The 19,878-nt window shown below is 40.3% G+C and overlaps 1 protein-coding gene across 26 annotated transcripts in view; it reads right to left on the bottom strand.

Annotated features, from left to right (window-relative positions):
* Kmt2c (lysine methyltransferase 2C) overlaps positions 1–19,878 on the bottom strand; it is a 214,730-nt gene that overhangs the window by 154,910 nt on the left and 39,942 nt on the right. For all 26 annotated transcript variants that reach the window (XR_015686283.1, XR_015686284.1, XM_087659632.1 and 23 more), the window contains one exon: positions 1,953–2,041. Coding sequence is in view for 24 of the 26 variants with exons in the window: in XM_087659632.1 (XP_087515758.1) it covers positions 1,953–2,041 (89 nt within the window). In the remaining 2 variants the exon portion in view is untranslated. The remainder of the gene's footprint in view (positions 1–1,952; positions 2,042–19,878) is intronic.

The following is a 19,878-nucleotide window of genomic DNA, read 5'->3' as shown; positions in this document are numbered from 1 at the left end:
AGTGAAAGTTCCAGGACAGCCAGGGCTACACAGTGAGACCCTTTCTTTGGGGGTGAAGGAGTAGGCACCGTGGCTTTAAAGGGGTTCTGGGAAATGATGCAGCAGTTATCAGTATTTATTGCTCTTATAGAGAGAATCCCAGTTTGGGTCCCCAGTACTCGTGTTGGGTAGCTCACAACTGCCTGTAACTCCAGCTCCTGAAAATCCAAAACCTCTTCTGGGTCCCATGTTTACTCCAGCACATACAAACGTACAGATAAAAAAAATAAATCTATAAAAATTAATAATAAACTCCAAATAACAGAGGGAAGGAAAGGGGAAAGATGTGAATAGGAAAGGAAAGGTGGGAAGGAACATTTTTAAAAGATGAAAAGATCCTGAACTTCCAAACTTCACTTTGTCACTCTAATGAAACACAACAGAAAAGAAAATGGGAACTTGGAATACAAAAGCATTCCAAGAACTCTGCACTTACATAGTAAGAAGTAAGGTAATTTCTAGAAAATACCTTAAAATGTAAAGCATTATTATGAGAAATTGTTCTGTAAGTTAAGAAGCTTGCTGCCAAGTCTGATGCCCCAGGTCTGATCCCCACAGTCCATATAGTAAGAAAAAACTTCCCCAAGTTGTGTACACACACACACACAATTTTTTTTTTTAAAGATAAAATTAGAGATGGCTCAGTGGTCAAGAGCACTGACTCTCTTCCAGAGGATCCAAGTTTGATTCCCAGTCACACTGCAGCTCATTTCTACCTACAACTCCAGTACCAGGAAATCTACCACCCTCTTCTGATCTCCTTGGCACATGTGCACATGGTACACACACATATGTGCAGGCAAAACACATAAAAAAATATATTTTAGAAATGATGAAGAAACCTTTAAATTTTTTCTAAGAAACGTTGATATTCTACATATATCAATATAATGCTCAGGCTGGAGAGGTGGCTCAGTGGTTAAGAGCGCTGACTGCTCTTCCAGGGGTCCTGAGTTCAAATCCCAGCAATCACATGGTGGTTCACAACCATCTATAGTGAGATTTGATGCCCTCTTCTGGTGTGTCTGAAGACAGGAACAGTGTACTCAAATACATTAAATAAATAAATATTAAAAAAAAAAAACGTTAATGCTCATCTGGATGAACAGCAGAGAGAGACCACTGTGAGAAACACAGAGTGCCAGGCTGAATACGCCATGCAGTCATCTTCTACCCAGGCCATGAGCCCCACAACTTATTAAATCACCAACTTGTTCAGATCTTGGACATTAGTTTTAGTATTTTACTTATTCATTCTTGTGGGTACACAATGCACACCAGTATATTTAAGATATCTGAAGGCTGAGCACACAGAAATTTATGGTTTAATCCAGGACTTCATAATACCCACTAATAGAACATTTTTCCTCTATATTCATATTAACAAAATCTTTGAACAAATACTTGATGGTTCACAAGTCAGAAATATACTAAAGGCATAAAATGAGTTTTAGAAAGTTGTACTTGTTTTTTTGGGTTTTTTTTTAAAGATTTTTATTTATTTATTTATTGTATATGCATACACTGTCACTGTCTTCATGCACACCAGAAGAGGGCATCGGATCTCTTTACAGATGATTGTGAGCCACCATGTGGTTGCTGGGAATTGAACTCATGACCTCTGGAAGAGCAGTCGGTGCTCTTAACCGCTGAGCCATCTCTCCAGCCCACTTGTTTTAATAAAAGACATTCATATATACAAAATAATTCAAACTAAATAAGGACTCGAGGGGAAAACTGAAAAAGAGACCTTTTTACTCAGGAGACATCAAACAATGCAAACAGACGGAAGAGTTACGAGTCTCATATGCTGATAAATGCTAGCAGACACTTCTACATAAATGCTATGGATAGCACATAAAGAAATACAAATGGTTATGTATTTTGTCAAAATTCCCATTAAGATCCAATACCTGTCTCCACAATATTTTCTGTCTCCGTCGTCTCCAGTCCATCCGTGCTGTCCTCATCTTCCACTGTAGATTTTCCTCTACTTCGAGGCCTACAGCAAAAATAAATAAATAATAAATAAACAAACAAACAAATAAGGCAAAATAAAACGAGCACATAAAATCAAATACTAAAACTTTTGTTAGAGTGTTTGAGGCGTTCTCGTGTGTGACCAGGCTGGCTTTGGACGCTAGCACTCCTGCTTCATCCTCCTAACCCCTGAGCTGTATACATGGACTATCACACTCAGAAAATATTGAATTTTAAAGCTTAAACACCATATAAAGCACACTTGGAAAATATAGCCAATAAAATTTAAGCTTTCTCTAGCATAATAGCACATTAAGTAATAAAAATATTTTCTTCCTTAAAGCCTGAATGAATGTGAGGACAGAGCCAAGACTCCCTCTGTATCCATTATTAGCTTTTATATTTCTAATAAGTTCTTTGCAAAGTTTAGATTTTCAAAAGGTTGCAGTCTACATTTAGTGAAATCTAAAAGTAATGCCTTAAAAGTCCATTTACTGGGGGCTGGAGAGATGGCTCAGTGGTTAAGAACACCCGACTGTTCTTCCAGAGGTCATGAGTTCAATTCCCAGCAACCACATGGTGGCTCACAACCATCTGTAAAGAGATCCGATGCCCTCTTCTGGTGTGTCTGAAGACAGCTACAGTGTACTTATATATAATAAAATAAATCTTTTAAAAAAAAAAAAAAAAGTCCATTTACTAAAAGCTCGTGTAATTGGGCCAGCGAGATGATGCAGGGGTAAAGGTGCTTGCCTCCAGCCCTGAGGACCTGAGTCATCTCCTGGGACCCACGTGGTGAAAGGAGAGTCAAGCCCTGACAGCACATGCACACACAGAAGCACAGAAATAAAGCAAATGTAATAAAAAATTAGTAGATTTAAAAGAAAAAGCAAACAAACAAAAAATGGCTTATAAGTGATCAGACCCTTAATTTAAACCTTTAATTCCACCCCTCAGTTAGATCTCTACGAGTTTGAGGTCAGCCTAGTCTAGCAAGTTCTAGGGCTTCATAATGTGGCCCAAACTTACTCACTTACTGACTTAATTATTAATTCTATCAGTATAATGATAGAAAATAGAAAATAAAAGATGAGAGCAGTCAATACAGCTTAGTAGTAGTGGATTTACCTAACATGTACAAGGCCCTGGGTTCAATCACCAAAATTAAGATCTTAATTCAATTAAGATCTGAAAGAGCTGCTCGGTGGACATCTTATTCATCAACTGCAACATATAACATGGTTTCCTTCTGTTTTAAATTCACAGCCAAGAACTAACACTTCATTTATGAAAAAAAAAAACCCAAAAACCCAAAACAAACAAACAAAAACACACTTGATCCCACGCCAAGCACTCTTCTAGGCATATTTATTAGCCTTTGTTCAATGGTGTTTCTCAATGGTGGGAGGGAGAGTTGATGTTCCCCCCAAAATTCTCTGGCAATGTCTGAACAATTGTTTGTTGTCCCAGTGTGGAGTGGAGAAGCTACTCAACCCAGCCAGTAGATTCTAAACACACTATAATGCAGACGTGCACCCACCTAGAAATCAGCTAGTCCAACATGTCAACATGTCAACAGGTTAAAGAGCAGGGTTCTATTCTCTTCTTTATCTGCAGCCACTAATAAATATGAGTCTCATTTTTTCACTCTAATTCTTATGATAAAATAGAAACTATAAATATTTAAAGATATGTATGGCCTGAGTCCAGTCCCCAGTACCCACATTAGGAATCACAAAAGCACTAGTTGACTCTAGCCCAGACAATCTGATACACTCTTCTGGCTTCTGTGGACACCCACACACAGTGGCATAAACACGTAGACCCATATACACACATATTAATTTTCTTTTTAAAGATTTACTTATTTTTATTTACATGAGTACACTGCAGCTGTCTTCGGACACACCGCAAGAGGGCATCAGATCCCATTACAGATGGTTGTGAGCCACCATGTGGTTGCTGGGAATTGAACTCAGGACCTCTGGAAGAGCAGTCAGTGCTCTTAACCACTGAGCCACCTCTCCAGCCCCCATATTAATTTTCTTAATCACAAGAAACATAAAGTTCTAGTGTTAAAAAAAAAAATGCTAAGGGGGACTCCGTGAATCTTAAGATTTGGTTGAAGAAATTACCTCCTGGTATTTTAAGCTAAAAGCTTTAAGCAACATTTGATTGGTCCTTCCGAGATCTTTATAGTAGTAAATTGCATTTTGCCAGTTCTTTGCATGCAAATACCTCACACAGCAACGATTCCATTCTATCCCCTGTACAATCACCTGAAACTTTCCACTACCTGGCTTCTCTTGCAGAGTAACTGTATCTATTTCTCTCCCAAGCTATCTTACCAGTTCTGCCCTTAATTTCTGTGGTCAAAATCTATGAAGGGTCAGGAAAGGATGGCTCAGTGGTTAGTGGTTATGCCGCCACGCCAGATGACCTGAGTTGAGTTGCTCACATCATGGAAGCAGAGGGCCATCTGACCCTTATACATATTCACCTGGCAACACAAATATTCTAAATGAGTATGAGAAAAATCCCTAAAGTTACTTACAGCACAGCAAGGAAATATCCAAGTTTAACATTGACAGCCTTTTTAAACAAACAGTAAGTTTGGCTTTCCATCCTCACCCCCACCCCACTTATCTCTGGAATATCCCTTCCTCCTAGATGGTGTATGATACATACAAATAACCATTTTGAATGGAAAATATGAAAATATTTTCCTAAAATTAGACAGCTTCTACAATTTTCAAGATGAATAAAAAGGTAATTTTCCCTTTGAAATGGAATCTGTAATGCCAAGTGTGGGTTGAATAAGAATGGCCTTAGTCACCAAAGAGTGAATTGCTTTGCAAGAATTAGAAGTGTTAGGAGTGTGCCCCTGTTGGAAGAGGTTCAAAAAAGCCCATGTATGACCCAGTCTCTCTCAGCCTCCCTGCCTAGGAATGTAGCTCTCAGCTACTGCTCTAGCACCATGCAGGCCACCATATTCCCTGCCATGATAATAATGGACTAAGCCTCTGAAACTGTAAGCAAGCACCCAGTTAAATGCTTCTTTTAATAGTTGCCTTAATCACAGTGTCTCTTCACAGCAAAGAGTACACTGACTAAGATACCTGGGCTTCATATCTCTGGCTGTATCACCACACCAAACATTTATTCTTAGTAAAAACAGAAATTGCTATAACTATTCTTTTGTGGATTTGTCGTTATTACAAGTCATTAGGGGGCTGGAGAAATGACTGAGCATTTAAGAGCACTGGATGCTCTTCCAGAGGGCCTAAGTTCAGTTCCCAGAACCCACATGACACCTCACAACTGCTTACAGCTCCTATTCCAAAGGATCCAACACATTCAATCAGACATACATGCATGCAAAACACCAAGGCAATAATGGAATAAATAAAAACAAATAACTTTTTGAAAAGTCATTAGAATTTGTATAATCTTTGGCTCAGGAAGGTAAAATGAGAATTTATCATGAATAAATAATGAAGCACACCAAGTCATTAAATGAAGGATTTTCGTTTGAGCATTGTATTTGTATTGGTTTGAATAAGAAATGTTTCCTATAGACTTAAGCATTTGAAAAATTCTCCTGCCGGTGCTGTTTAAGGGCTTAGAAAGTGTGGCCATATTGGAGGAGGTGTGTCACTGAAGACTGGCACAATTCTGAGTTAGCTCTTAGTACTTGTGGTGCATGATAAGCTCTCAACTTCCTGCTCCAGCTACCAACCCCCCCCCCCCCACTTCATGATGAACTCTAAGACTCTAGAATAGTATGATTCTCACCCTTCCTCATGTTGGGTAACCCTCAATCAAAAAATTATTTATTTTGCTGCTACTTAATAACTAATTTTGCTGCTGTTGTTATGAATCATAATATAATTATCTGATATACAAACCCCAAAGAGGTTGCATCCCACAGATTGAGAACCACCACTGTAGAAACGTAATACCAAACTAAACCCTTTTTTCTGTAATTGTCTTGGTCATTGCTTTCTTTTAGAGCAATAGAAAAATAACTAATACAGTGGTTAAGTCTCAAAAAATAGATATGGAGGCCCTGCAAGATGGGTCAGCTGGAAAAGGTACTTTCTACCAAACCCGACAACTTCATTTTGAAGGCTGCACATAGTAGAAGATAATCAACTCCAGCAAGTTATCCTCTGGCCTCCCATGTGAGTACCATGGCACATTTGCCCTCCTTACATACGCAGAAAACAAATTAACTGAAAAGTAATTTTTTAAATAATAGGATGCCAGCAGAGACTTCTCTGTCCACCAAGAAAAGACTGTTCAGTGAGTCGTTTCAGCAATGGTACTCAGCAGCTACTAAGCACATAGACAGCTATGTTAACAGCATATGAACTGTTTTATGGCTATCCTCCCTATGTGAAAAGAGAAGCAACTTTTTCTGCATATTTCCTGTACACATACACTGTGTGTGTGTGTATGTGAGTAAAACATTGTGTGTGTGTGTGTGTGTGTGAGAGAGAGAGAGAGAGAGAGAGAGAGAGAGAGGGGAGGGAGGGAGGGAGGGAGGGAGGGAGGGGGAGAGAGAGAGAGAGAGAGAGAGAGAGAGAGAGAGAGAGAGAGAGAAACACCAAGTAAAACCCTAATATAATGGTATAAAATGGTTTCCTTGGAGCTCCAAGATGACTCAGTTGACTAAAGATCTTTTGCACTAAGATCAACAATCCGAGCTTGATCTCCAGCGTACATATAGTAAAGAAAACCAATTCCAACAAATTGTCCTCTTACCTCCATGTATGTGGTAAGGGGCATGCAGGCTTGTAGCACACTCGCACACATAAGCACATACACCATGTACATACTGTCAAAAAGGAGGATTTATCTGTGCAGTGGGGACAGTGAGAGGTGCGTAGGATTAAATGTGCATTGTGCCTTTCAGTGGCTTACTGAGGAAAGTCCAGGAGCCTGCACACTCCTTCTACTGTGTGTATCACTTCTGCCATCTGCTGGCATCAGACTCTAGCTTCTCAGGCCTTTCTTTCAACAGGAACTGAATATCAGATACTCTAAAAGAGAGCTTCCAAGCTTTCAGCTATGGTTAGGGACTTCTAAGTCTAAGTCATGGGAAATGACTAGACCTGGAAAATGGTTCTTGAGTCTCCAGTATGCAGACGGTCATGATTGTATTAGACCAATTCAATATATCCTCTATTATTATGTATTATATATCTAGTATATTATATATTATGTATATAGTATACTGATTCTGTTCATCCAGAAAAGAACCTATCCAAAACTATGAGTACTCTAAAATATCAAACTAGAGCCTAAGAATCAACATAGTCCTCAGCTACACTGAGGAATCTCTCGCCATTAGTTACACAGTTACTAGATCAGAAACCTTAGGGGAAAAACTGAAAGAACATGATGGCAAGGATAAGAGACTTGGAGCTCTAGAGCAGGGGAATTCTATAATACAAGCTAAGTATAGACTCAGGTGGAAAGATGGTTTGAAAGTGTGTGTGTGTGTGTGTGTGTGTGTGTGTGTGTGTGTCTGTGTCTGTGTCTGTGTCTGTGTCTGTGTGTTTTGACTGTATGTGAATTACAGAAGATGAATGTTTAAACTCGCTATTGTTTTCCTTTTACTGGAAATGTAGCTTTTTAAGGTGGGGGAAGTGGGAGGATAGATACTGTGTAAGCTGGGCAAATGATCAGTTCCTAGAAACAAATTGAACTTCTCCCTCATAGACTGCCTCATCTGTTGACCAGGGATAATGGGAGCTTTCTCATTAACACGTCTATTACTACAGTTAAAGATTCAGTAGCTACCTACACTTATATGCATCATTTTTATTCCTATGATGCATGGATGATGTATGTGTGGTAACAAAAAAACATTGATCCTAAGACAGCAACAGAGACTCCTTAACAACCAATGGCTTGTTTTTTGGGTTTTTTTTTTTTAATGTACATAAGTTTGTACCTGTATGTACAGAGGCTTCTGTACCTCTGGCCTGGTGCTCAAAAAGGTCAGAAGAGAACATAGGATCTTCTGGAAAGATGTTCCAGGTGGTTGTGAACCACCATGTGGGCACCAGAAGTCAAACCCAGATCCTCTTTAAAAAGCAACAAGTGCTCTAAACTGCTTGCTAGGCCAGCTATCCATTCCCCAGCCACTTTGTAAACAACTGCAATTCAAGCCTTGCCATCATTAGAAAGGAATAAAAACTAAGACTCTAGAAGGCATAAAGGAAGGTAGAGGAATGAGTGAAAGAGGAATGGGAACATGAAAGAAAATGAAGACTGTACAGTATAGATGGTTCATAAAAAAGATAACCACTTCAGTACTGCCAACCCCGCCTCCCCCCCCCAACACACACAATCATGTATAGTCAGTGTGTGTCTATGGAGAGTATGTGCAATATGTATACAGTTGCTGTGGAGGCCAGAAGTATCGGGTGCCCCTGGAGCTGTGCCAACCAGGTCCCCTGCAAGAGCAGTGCACACTCTTATCCATGAGCCATCTCTCCAGCCCAGTACAGTTCTTCCTACATCAATCATGTAAATATTGCAATGTCCTTCCCCAACCTTCACAACTAAATCAGAACTATTCCTTAACTCACTTAAGACCACTCTACTTCTACAGTTTCATCTCCTGCCCGGTACCAGGCTTGTTAAACTCCTGGTAAATGTTATTCCTTCCATTATAAACTCACTCACGTGGTACAGCTTTTGCACAAGCTACTCCCTCTCCTGCAAAGTAGCCTCTATTTCCTTCAGGAATCCCTCAACAATCAAGTAAATAGAAACCAAACCTACAATGCGTTTCTGACCTCGCGTGGTGGTTCTACTACAGGCTCTGCACTTAACGTACATTAGCCAGTGACACCCTTAACAAGGAGTCACACCATGTCTACGTGCTTCCCATACTTAACAAGGACTCACACCATTTCTATGTGCTTCCAATACTTTCCTGAAGAGACAGAAAGTAAGAAAAATCTATCGCTGCTGAGAAAGGTTAGTGGACACACTGATTAAATTAATTAAAACTAAGTGAAACAAACTAAAGAAAAAGGAAGAATCAAACTTCACCCTGCCTTTTCTCTATGAATAACTGCAGAGGACAGTCTAAGAGACACCGATCGTCCAGACCTGGTGTGTACAGATGTGGTGCCAGCTGCCCTGAAGACTGACACAGAAAGGATCGCTTGAACCAATTACACAGACACATACATGGACTTCATCCCTTTCACTTTTAAATATTTGTTTTTACTTTATGTATATAAACATTTCCTTGAGTGTATGTATGTGAACCACATGTGTGTTATGCTTGTCAAGGGCAGGAAAGGCTGTTGAATCCCTTGGAGCTAGAGTTACAAGGGGTTGTAAACAACCATGTAGGTGCTGGGAACGAAACTGGGGCCTCTGCAAAAGCAGCAAATGCTGTTAACCACTGAGCCATCTCCTCAGCCCCCACATACTTTTTTATAATTTTAACAAAAAAAAAATCCTTACTTTTTAAAGACAACATTTTCAACTACTTATTATAAGTCCATAAATAACTTCAAAGTAACACGAGAGGACGGGCTGTGTTTGCTTTCTAAGGAGAGAGAGAAGGAAAGCCTAGAGCTATGGGTAAGTATGGAGATGGGGAGAATCCAGGAGGAGACAGGGGAGGAGAAACTATGATCAGAACATACTGTATGCATTTTCAAATAAATACTAATTACATACCTGCAGTATCTATACTTCCTTCTAGCTTACCAGTATATTAAAAATACAGTGCAAGATGAAACAAAATTCCTAAAATGAGGCTATTCTTATTCGTTTGCTTGCTTGCTTGTTTGTTTCCCCCAGACAGTGTAGGGTTTCCCTGGCTGTCCTGGATCTCACTTTGCAGACCAGGCTGGCCTTGAACTCACAGCATCACTTGTCTCTACAGTGCTGGGAATGAAGGGGCATATATCCCCATGCCTGACCACTGTACTTTCTATTATATAAGAAAATCTCTATTAAATACATCATTTACTTTCTTTACCAAAACCAAAAAAAACTATTTTTCAATAAAATATATCTTATCAAATAATAAATGAATTCTGGTGTGTCTTTGTTTTAGGTTAAATGATAACAGTATAGGGGGTATATTACATTATTCTCTACACACATATAACCATTTTTCTAAAATAGAAGAGTTTCTAAGTCAGAGTAAAGGGAAAAGGATATCCTTAGGAAGGAATGTGGATAATGTTTAACAAGGAGGAGGGAATCACAGGTAGAAAGTCGCATGGAATTATTTCAGCAAGAAGACCTTTGCTGAAAAGTATCGGCAGAATGAAGCCTTCAGACAGAGCTGAGTGGAAATGTGAGTAGAGCCTTCACTACCTTAAAAGCACAGATGTAATGTGAAGGCTGCCTCCTTCACATTCTGGCTCTATGACCCTCTGGGACTCAGTTGTTGAAAAAAAAGCAAAACAGCCTCCACTCAAAAGATTTCATAACAACTCTATGTTAAGATGCTTACAGTCTGGGGTTGGGGATTTAGCTCAGTGGTAGAGCACTTGCCTAGGAAGCGCAAGGCCCTGAATTCGATCCCCAGCTCCGAAAAAAAGAACAAAAAAAAAAAAAAAAAAAAAAAAATGCTTACAGTCTGTGAAAGGTCAAGGAACCTGTGGTCCCTCTTAGGCACTTCACAGTCCAACTGGTTTCTTTTCCTTCTAGGCATACAGCTTGATTGACATTTTTGTTAACTTCCCTTACATATGATTGAGATGAAAGCAATACTGACAGCAGACTCTTATCCACTCACAGTACTTGTCCCCAAACCTCCCTATAAAATGTAATCCATCACCTCTTCGTGGCGAACGTCAACACTTGAACCACCTTTTTACAATGGGTGTTGACATCAGAGATCAGGCCAAGTTCTACATGGCTAAGTTAGTGTGATAAACCTGAGATTTTACCCAGCATGGCTCCAACTAACAGTTCTCTTTGTGAATTTATCACAAAAGGGAAAATAACCAATTCAGGAATTAGCAAGTCATAGTACCACAGGCCTGTAATTTCAGCAGAGGCTCATAGCAAGATACCAGTGCGGTCTGCCTAACAAATTAAATTCCAAGCCAGCCAGGGCTACACAGATAAACCAGCTCAATAAGAGAAGAACAAGAATATTATTCAGTAAGTACAAGCATCTACATAGACCTGACCAGTCTGATAATTCTCACAGTCCATAAAAATATCCCGTAGACCCAGAACTCTATAGTGGAAAGATAGGAAGTAGAAAAAGAGAATCACCTAGAAACTTGTCTGTGCAGATCAGCAGCAGAAACAAGAAAGACTGTGATCAAAAAAAAAAGGTGGAAAGCAAGAAGAATAATGCCCAAAGTTATTTATTCTCTGATCTGCATACGTGACTCGCACACAGTATTTTATATCTATGAATGACAGGGCCTCTAAAAGGCCATGGCTAGGCATGGAATTCACTATGTAGACCAGATGAGACAAAATTGTAAAGTGAAAATAAAGTAATGGGGAGAAAGGCAAGAAATGAAATAAAATACAGTCAGAACACAGTCATGCATGCATCTGGGGGGCTAAGGCAAGAAGACCACAAAACCAGTCTGGGCTAAAGAGTGAACTCAAGGTGCACAGGGTGGGTAGAGAATGTTTAGTACAATCCCACTTGTTTTGTTTAAATACCTGCTTTTATTTCTATCTTATGTGCACTGGCATTTTGCCTGCATGTGTGTTTGCACGTCAGATCCCTTGGAACTCGAGTTACAGTTGTGAGCTGCCATGTGAGTGCTGGGTATTGAACCTGGGTCCTCTTGAAGAGCAGACAATGTTTTTAATTATTAAGTCCCTTTGCCAGGTATATAATCTCATCATACCGGAGCTTGAGGAGACAGTAGTATGATAAATCTAAGGACATTTGAGGCTACACAGCAATACTGCCTCCAAAAAGTAATATTGACCAAAACAACAAAAAGTTAAAAACATTCAGTTGTAAGTGAAGAACTTGGCTGGCGTGAATGAAGCCCTGGGTTCTATCCCAGGAGCCATGTGAACTAAGCATAGTGGTCCGTGCTTGTAATGCCAGCAATTGGCAGGAGTCAGGAGAATCAGAAGTTAGGGTCATCTTTAACAACATGAATGGTAATGACGAGCACAGGATACAGGAAATCCTGTCAAGAATGGAAAGCAAACATTGCTAATGTTCCCATGTCCTCCTGTCCCTCCTATGTACTCCTGTCCCACCTGTCCTGGCATCTTATCCACAAGCCAGACCTGCAGGCAGAAATATAAGGGTCCAGTGATCGCCGCTGCACTTGTGACCGGTTTCATTTGTCAGTTATGGTCAACACATATAACACTGTTAAAACACTTCAAAATAAGCCAAGTGTGGTGACTAGAGAAGCCTTGTCTCAAAAGATAATAATAATTATAATTTTTAAAAAAACCTTTAGAGTAAAGACATATTATTTATAATAATGTTAAATGATCAAAACCAAACTCCCAAACTCCCTCCCATGTTATCATCTTGTGAGGTGAAATATCAAGGCTGAGGGAAAATATTAGGATGTTTTAAAATGAACATATAATTGATCACATATCACAGTCTTTCTTGTTTCTCATTGAAGTGGACATTTTTATACTTAAGCAAATATACATTGTAAATTCTTTTAGGATATTTTAATGTGTGTGAGTGTTTTGCTTACATGTGTATAGGCACACTTTGTTCAAACCTGGTACTTAGGCCAAGAGTCCCTAGAACTGAAGTTAAAGTTATTCGTGAGCTACCGTATGGATGCTGAGAATTTAATTCAGGTCCTCAGCAAGAGCAGTGTGTACTCTTAACCACTTGCCCTCCCTCTAGCCTACCACAACAAGAAAATTTACTTAATAATCACATGCACATTTAAAAATTGAGTATGACCCTCCCCCCACACCTCCATCATCTGTGAACTGCTGGGGGATGTGAAAGAGCAGGTCTCGCTGATCCACAGCTGCAGAACCTTCATGAGACAGGGCAACAGCAAGATACCCAGGAGTCATTCCCGTGAGCATCCAATATTGATGGCATCACCAAAGCCAGAAACTTCAAACCAGACCAATGACTCATTGCAATGAACATTTGCAAATGAAGATGTATGGACAGAGGGACATACTATAGGACACACTGTGTCTAGGTCTCCTTACAAAGAAACTGTCCTATTCTAGAGCTTCCTCATCCTAACCTGATTGTATTAAAGAACCTATCTTCATAATTTCCAACAAAGCCACATTTCTCAGATCCTGAACAAATACATGAGGGTGATTTTTTGTTTGGTTTTTTTGTTTAGCTCTGGGTTTTTTGGTTTGTTTGTTTGTTTGTTTGTTTGTTTGTTTTGAGACAGGGTTTCTCTGTATGTAACCCTGGTTATCATCCTAGAACTTGCTCTATATGCCAGGCTTTGAACTCAGAGGTCTGCCTGCCTCTGCCTCCTGAGTGCTGGGATTAAAAATTAACACCTCCACTGCCCAACATGATGATAGTTTGTTTCTTCCCCCAATTAACCAACCCAGTGCAGTAATTTTAAGAACGTGAATAAAAGCACAGAGCTTTTACTTGTTCAAGCAGACACATTAGAAATGTTTTTAACTTTTTTAGGATATATATCATGGTGATTAAAAGTTCTAGTTAGTTGTGGTAGTTAATTGCCACCTGAATGGGATTAAAAACTCCCAAGGGACTCCTAAAGCATACTCTTGTGGTTTAGTTTTAAAGGCACTGTCAAGCAGGAGTAACTGAGAAGACTGGCCCTGAGTATGGGCAGTACTGCTCCACATACTGGGAAACCTTTGCAATAAAAGGAGAAAACGGGGGAGGGCCAAGAGACAGCGTCCAGGCATCTTTTTCTGTTTCCTGCCCACCCCTATGTGAAGAACCTCCACTACCACAGGATCCCACCATGCTTTGTTTAAGCACATGGACAAGCAGCCAAACAGAATCATCTGAAACTGTTATGTAAATAAAACCTGTCTCTCCTAAGATGCTTTTCTGAAGCATTTTGTCAAGGCAACTCCAAAGAAGATTGGTATCAGAAATAAGGACAGGGGGTTGGGGATTTAGCTCAGTGGTAGAGCGCTTGCCTAGCAAGCGCAAGGCCCTGGGTTCGGTCCCCAGCTCCAAAAAAAAGAAAAAAAAAAAAAAAAAAAAAGAAAGAAAGAAGGACAGGAAGTTTTCTCTGAGCATGCATAAATAAGGAGCAACTGGGTTATAAGGGTGGATGCCTGCTTGAGCTACTCTGTAGCCGTCAAATGTGAAGACTGAAGCCCTAATGCCCAAGTACCCTAGACTGTAACTTTATCTGGAATCACCTTTAAGGTGAAATGAAGTTAAAATGGAGTTAAGATGCTCTTGCAGAGGAACTGGGTTCAATTCCCAGCACCTATATGGTGGTTCACAACCATCTATTAACCCAGTTTGAGAGGATCCAACCTCTTCTGACATGGGCATCTAACATACATTCAGGCAAAACTCTAACATAAATAAAATGAATAAATCTAATCTTTGTAAATTAACAACAAAAAAAGATGGCGCCTGGGAGTCTGGTGGGAGCCTCAGCAGGTAAAGGCACTTATTGTCAAGCCTGACAACAGGAGAGTGACACTCATGACCCACAGCATAGGAGAAAACAACTCCCACAAGTTGTCCTCTGACTTACATATAGGTGTGTGAGCATGAGCAAGCACACACACACATACACACGCGCACACACATAATTTTTTTGCACACACACATACAAGTAATTTTTTTTTAACAAAATGACATCAAAATTCAAGAACAACAACAAAAGCAAGATAATGTCAGTGTACAGTGAGAATACAGTTATCTGCAAACCAAACTGAAAAGCCCAAAAAGAACCAACTGTTGACCTGGATTCTTAGCCTCCAAAACAGTGAATGAAACAAAGGGGGAGGTTCTGTTATTTTCAGTAGCTACTCTGTAGTCATTGTTATTACCACAAAGGAGCTGGCGGAGACTAGAGAGTAGTCTGTTAGATTCCCTGAGGATCTGAGAGCTGAGTTGAGAAGCATATACACCAATATGATAACTCTCATACTAAAGGGAAAATGGTCACTATGGAAACTATAAACCACCAATCAGGGCACAAGTCGGGGGTCGACGGAAGCACTGAACTTTCTTGATAAGTCAGCACAACAGCCTCCTACCCATTTTCAATCAAGAAAATACAGACCCAGAAAGATTAAATGAGCAGTGAGCCATTGATCCAAGAGTCCCTCCAACTTCTCTCAAATCCTTCCCCCGCCTCTGACAGTTAAGATTCCTTTAAAAAAAAAAAAAAACTGATTCTGAGATATGGAAAAGCAGGTCTGGCTTTATATCACACATATATTCATTCCTCAACATTAAGAGGGTTTTAAGTGAGTTATTGTGGCTCACTCCTGAATGTCAGAATTTAAAAGCTGAAGCAGAAGGATTATTGTAAGTTCAAAACCAGCATGCACTACACGGTGAGTTCGAGGTTAGCCTAAACTAACTAGTGAGACCTTGTCTCACAATAACAAGGAAGGGGACTTAAATGATATGAAAGTGGTTCAAAGAGGGGCTATAGCAGAGATTACTCCATACATGTTCTTCAGTGGACTAGTCCATATCCAAAGGAGTAACTACCACTCAATTCTACTCCAGGTCTCTAACACACAGTAATATTACAAAAAACAGGAAAGAAATAAATCCCATGTCCCCCTCCGCCACACCTGCCTGGGGGTTCTGAAGACCTGCACTCTGGCCCATCAAGCACTTTATCCACCAGAGGCATGTGAAGCTGTAAGCCATGTAAAAGAAGAGTAAAGAAAATAAAAATGTGTAATGCCTTGCATCTAGTCAATAACAAAATCTTCCTGGGTTCAAGCCCCAACATTCAGATGAAGGGGGGAAAATATTTATCATTATACTCTCCCCTTACCTTAAATATATTATATATAAAGCACATTAAACTGATTTCCCTCCAAATCTCCACTCAACCCTTCTAATAAAAAGAATTCCAGGGAACTAGAGAGATGGCTCGATGGTTACAGGGGAGCTGCTACCTTCTCGACAGCCCAAGTTCAGCTCCCAGCACCACCTAGGGCGCTCACACCACCTGTACGTAAGTCTAGCTCAAGGAGTAACAACACCTTCTGGCTTCCACCAGCACCAGCATGACTGGGACATATGTATATACTACATGGAACAAATAAGTAGGTCTTGGGGGTGGGGAGGATTCCATATGAAAAGGACATTGGGATGTTCTAACTCTACAAATGTTATGACATAAACCTAAATTAATTCTTTCTTAGAAATGTGTTTTTAGCTGGGCTGTGGAGGCACACGCCTTTAACCCTAGCACTTGGGAGGCAGAGGTGGGTGAATATCTGAGTTCAAGGCCAGCCTGGTCTGTAGAGTGAGTTGCAGGACAGCCAGAAACTTAGAAAATGCTATCTAACCCAGCAGTGGTAGTACACATCTCTAATTCCAGCACTCTGGGGCACAGGCCAGCCTAATCTGCAGAGAGTTTCCCAGGAGGGCCAAGGGGACAAAGAGAAATGCTGTCTCAAAAAAAAAGAACAGGGTTTGGGGATTTAGCTCAGTGGTAGAGCGCTTGCCTAGGAAGCGCAAGGCCCTGGGTTCGATCCCCAGCTCCGAAAAAAAGAACCAAAAAAAAACCAAGAAAACAAAAAAAAAAACAAAAAACAAAAAACAACAACAACCACCAAACAAAAAGTCAAACAAAAAACAAAAAGCAAAAAAAGGAAAGAAATGTGTTTTTAAGCTCACAACTAAGAATTTAGAAGAAGTCTACCAAGTATACCAAAGTGAATACTATCTACGCACAACAAGGCCCAAAACAGGAAAAACTTCAAAATATTCACTCAATTGAAGGCATGATCTAACACACATAACACTATTAATGACCTATCATTTGTATAAGATAAAGTAGATTTAAACATTCCTTTTACTAAATTTCAGTTATTTCCTCTTGGCCCTACTTGTCCATTTACCGTTCACCTAGTTAGTAATTATCAGTAATCAATATTTGGTCAAAAGTTAAAACGATGAGCAATAGAACACTTCATTACTTTTCCCCTTAAGTGTTTTAAAGCATTGTGCTCAGTGTTCCACGTATATGATCATTAAATGCTCTAGGCTTAAAGTCCAAAATGTTCCTTCCACTCTGCATACATATACAGACACATTTCATACACATGTGCATATGTAACCTAAATAATTATTATCAAAGGTCATTTACAAGCAACCATACAACAACGGCCAAACCAACAAAAACCCACATCGTTATTAGTGACCCAATCTCATATCTTCCTACCTATCCTGTTCCTTGTTATAGAGTATGCCTCCAATTATGAAGCTGATGCATACATTATGGCTTTCCCAGTCCCAGCTACCACATGGAAGCATGCCTAGTCAAAGCCCCAAAAGATCTGAGAGAAAACTCAGGAAGGCTTCATTCAAGAAATGTTTATATTCCAAATGAAAGAGGCGTGTGGGCAGTGCCATCTTTACTGGCTGTTGATGCAAATCCTCTTTTTCCTCACACCCTCTATCAATATCCCATCAATCCTTTGAGCTGGTCCTGACAAGATGAAGAATCACTTCAATACTCCTACTTCTCTCTTCCTGTAAACCCTCTCTCCTGGCTCTCTTAATAGTAAGCCTTCTTCTCCCTTTATCTCTCATTCTCCTCAACAAAGCTGAGTAAGAGTACCTCTGCCACCTTGGGGTGATGGAGGTTGAATCCAAGGCCTCACCTATTACTCTTTAGCACTGTAGGTGGCCTGGTCCGGAAATGAGCCTTTTAGGTCACTTACTCCTCTGCTCGAAAGCTCCTAGAAGCATCTCTTCCCACCTAAGTGTATAAAAAAACAGAAGATCTCACCATGCAAGGCCCTACCTGTGTGACCTGACTCCCAATACTCTGCCCTTTATCATACTGTTCAACCCTGATGCTCTTGTCAATTCAGTTCTATGAACAACTCTAGCAGAAGAGCCCTTTTGCTCCCTATACTAAAATGCTATGCTAATCCTCTACATCTGCACAAACTTTTCACTCTGCACTCACGGTGCCTTTAAGACTCAGTCAGAAACCTCCTCAATCAGCTTATGTTACTACCCAATACCGTCCTTCTCATCCTGCCCACTACCTTATTTTCTCCACAATACTTAATATTTCAGACATAATGAAATGCATCTATGTTAGTCCCCCTCATCTTCATCAACAAGTCCCATTACCTTGTTCTCTATTTCCCATGGTAACATTATATTTTTCATATATTATACCTGATGAATAAATTAATCTAGCAACCACCAATATGGTGAGAATAAAAGGAACCAGAGGAGGAAACATATCTAAGTCCCTGACAGTTTCATATGCTACTAAATTATACCTGTGAGGTAAATTTCTACTCGTTGAAGCCATTTTTTAATTGTTTCTGGTATTTGACAAGACCTAGGTAGGAATTTTCAGGAAAATAAATACAAGTGAAAAACGAACTAGTGAGGCTTAAGATCCCAGTATGCAAAAGTCTTGAGTTCAATTCTCACCCCTCAACCCAGAAAAGACTATTTTAGGGATATAGCCTAGTTGGTAGCATGCTTGTCTGGTATGCATGAAGCCCTGGGTTCTATCCCCAAACCCTAAGAAACTGGTTATGGTGGTACATGCTTATAATCACAGTACTTGGAGAGTGGAGACAAAGACCGAGATGATATCTCAGTAGGTAGAAAAAGAGCTTGCCTTGCAATCATAGAGCCTAAGCTGAATCCTCAGAACTCACATTTTTAAAAAAAGAGGACATGGGGCCTGGTGTTGTTGGCACACATCTTTCATACCAGCCTGGTCTATAGTCAGAGCTACAAAAAGAAACCCTGCGAGGTCCTTTGAATATTGCTTGACCCAGGGAATGACACTATTTGGAGGTGTAACCTTATTGGGGCAAGTGTGCCATTATGGGTGTAGGTGTTAAAGCCCTCCTCCTAGCTGCCTGGAAAGGAGTCTTCTAGCACCCTTCAGATGAAGATGTAGAACTCAGCTCCTAGTGCACATTCCTGCCAGGATGCTGCCATGCTCCCACCTTGATAATAGATTGAACCTCTGAACCTGTAAGCCAGCCCTAATTAAATGTTATCCTTATAAGAGTTGCCTTGATTATGGTGTCTGTTCACAGCAGTAAAAACACTAACCAAAACAACCTGTCTCAGAGAAGAAAAAAGAAGAAAAAAGAGAAAAGGGAAAGGAAGAGACAGGAGGGGAGGGGAGGGGAGGGGAGGGGAGAGAGGAGAGGAGAGGAGAGGAGAGGAGAGGAGAGGAGAGGAGAGGAGAGGAGAGGAGAGGGGCAAAAAGGCATGGGCTGGAGAAATGACTGAGTGGTTAAGGACTAAGTTCAGTTCTCAGCACCCACATTAGGTGGCTCACATCTGAAGTTCTTCTGACCTCCATGCATGCACACAGCAACACATGTGCACATACAAATAAATGTTTAAAAGGTAAAAACCAAGCAGGTGTGGTGCTTACCTGTTAATACCAGCACTAGAAAGGAGAGTCCATCTGCCTACCAAGGACTAGGGTTCCAGACCTGTGTATGCATGGTTTTTATATGCCAGGAACCGGAAGGAAAGTCCTCAGGCACTTTACCAACTAAGCTGTCTCCTCAGTCCCTATGGTACTTTACTGTTTTTGTTTATAACAGGGTCTTCCTCTGTAGCATCAATGACCTGGAACCTATAATCCTATGTCACCCTCTGCAGTACAAGATAACGCATATGCACTAACCACCACACAGTTACATTTTAATTTTACACATGAAATACTCAAAAAA

Source organism: Rattus norvegicus, chromosome 4 (genome assembly GCF_021556685.1).
Source record: "Rattus norvegicus strain SHRSP/BbbUtx chromosome 4, alternate assembly SHRSP_T2T, whole genome shotgun sequence".
Classification (NCBI taxonomy): domain Eukaryota; kingdom Metazoa; phylum Chordata; class Mammalia; order Rodentia; family Muridae; genus Rattus; species Rattus norvegicus.
The sequence above is the reverse complement of the archived record's forward strand: the minus strand, read 5'-3'. Positions and strand labels throughout refer to the sequence as shown.